The following is a 1,399-nucleotide window of genomic DNA, read 5'->3' as shown; positions in this document are numbered from 1 at the left end:
AATGCTTAGTTTTCTTTTACATATCTATTAAGTAATAAATTCATAACATCACTTGAAACGTCTAATTAACAATATCCGTCATAGCCGTCATAATTTGTCCATTTATTCAAAACCTTTGATTATAATAATATAAGAAAAAGCAAAAGTGTAAAAAAATGTAAACAGCAGGTGAGCTAGAACTTTTACCCATACACATTTCAAATGTGTCATAATTAAATCGTTTGAATGATTTTCCTGCCTTCAATCTTAGGAAAGTGCTGCAGAAACTAAAGCAGTTAACCATGCTCTACATTTGCTATAAAATATGAAAAACATGGTCCAAGAAATCAGATCACAGCCTGAGTTCGTCAAATACACATCGCCTTATCTAAAAACAAACGCAGAAAAATGAAAGTGAGTTTTGAAATCTCTTACTTGAGTATGTCTTTTGTTGTAACTTTTCTGTGCAATTGCAGTTCTTATTCGCTGTCTTGTGTACCTTGGCTTTGGCCTTTGGAGTGCAATCATCTGTCTTGCCCTGGGGATACCCACAAGTGGTTGTAGGTGACGGCCATTCTTCCTACACTGCCGTCTCATCACCATGGTATGCTGGAGCTTGGGCTCCTTGGGCACCATGGGGTCATGGCGTTGCTGTAGATGTTGCTCCAGTTGTTGGTGCTCACGCTGCTTCTTATGTGGCTAAAACCCGTGGTGCAGTTCATGCCGCTCCTTTGGAGGGTCATGTCAATTCAGTTGCCAATGTCAATTTGGCTCCCGCTCCTGGAACTTTGTAATTTTGAATTTGGCAAGAAACTTTAGTCATTGTACCCAAAGAGTTAGTCTTTACGAGAAAGGAGAGTGAAAATACATTTCAATTTGTTATTTGAATAAAAAAAGATTATTTTGCAAAATAACTTTGGTTCGATTTCTTCTCAGGTTTCGTAGTAGCAAAAGGTTTCTTTTCTTTTTCAACAATTTTTTAGTACAGAAAGGATATGCCAAAGTCAAGAAATGGACAGACGAGTAGACAGATGGATTTCGCTAAATCAACGCATTAAATGCATTATGCTAAAATAGCCAGTATCTGGATAAGGACTAAAATATGAATATTTTAACAGGATCGATTTCATTCAAGGAGAGATCGAATTAGTTAAACAGGTCTCGAGCTAATGCTCATGCTAACATGTAGCGACATGGAAGCTAAGTTTTCAGGACCACGCCCCAAGAACAACGAATGATAGATGGTCACAAAGATGGGGCTGTGAGCATTCCAAATATTATTTGGCATAATCTAGACTTGAAGAGGTCTACCGCTTTGCTGTCAATGGCTAGAACATACGACTCAACCATTGTGTCCGTCTTGACAGGTCATAGTCTAGTCGGAAAACATGCTGACAGACTGAAGATTGCCGGCAACGAC

General features: G+C 38.5%; 1 protein-coding gene across 1 annotated transcript; it reads left to right on the top strand.

Moving 5' to 3' along the window:
* The first annotated feature begins 287 nt into the window (after nucleotides 1-287).
* LOC106084935 (adult cuticle protein 1-like) lies at nucleotides 288-893 on the top strand. Its single transcript, XM_013248904.2, has 2 exons — nucleotides 288-393; nucleotides 456-893. The coding sequence occupies exons 1-2, from the start codon at nucleotides 388-390 to the stop codon at nucleotides 771-773; spliced, it is 324 nt and encodes a 107-aa protein (XP_013104358.1). The 5' UTR covers nucleotides 288-387; the 3' UTR covers nucleotides 774-893.
* The last annotated feature ends 506 nt before the right edge of the window (nucleotides 894-1,399 follow it).

This window comes from Stomoxys calcitrans, chromosome 3 (assembly GCF_963082655.1).
Source record: "Stomoxys calcitrans chromosome 3, idStoCalc2.1, whole genome shotgun sequence".
In the NCBI taxonomy this organism is placed as follows: Eukaryota; Metazoa; Arthropoda; class Insecta; order Diptera; family Muscidae; genus Stomoxys; species Stomoxys calcitrans.
This window is presented reverse-complemented; position numbering and strand designations above follow the sequence as displayed.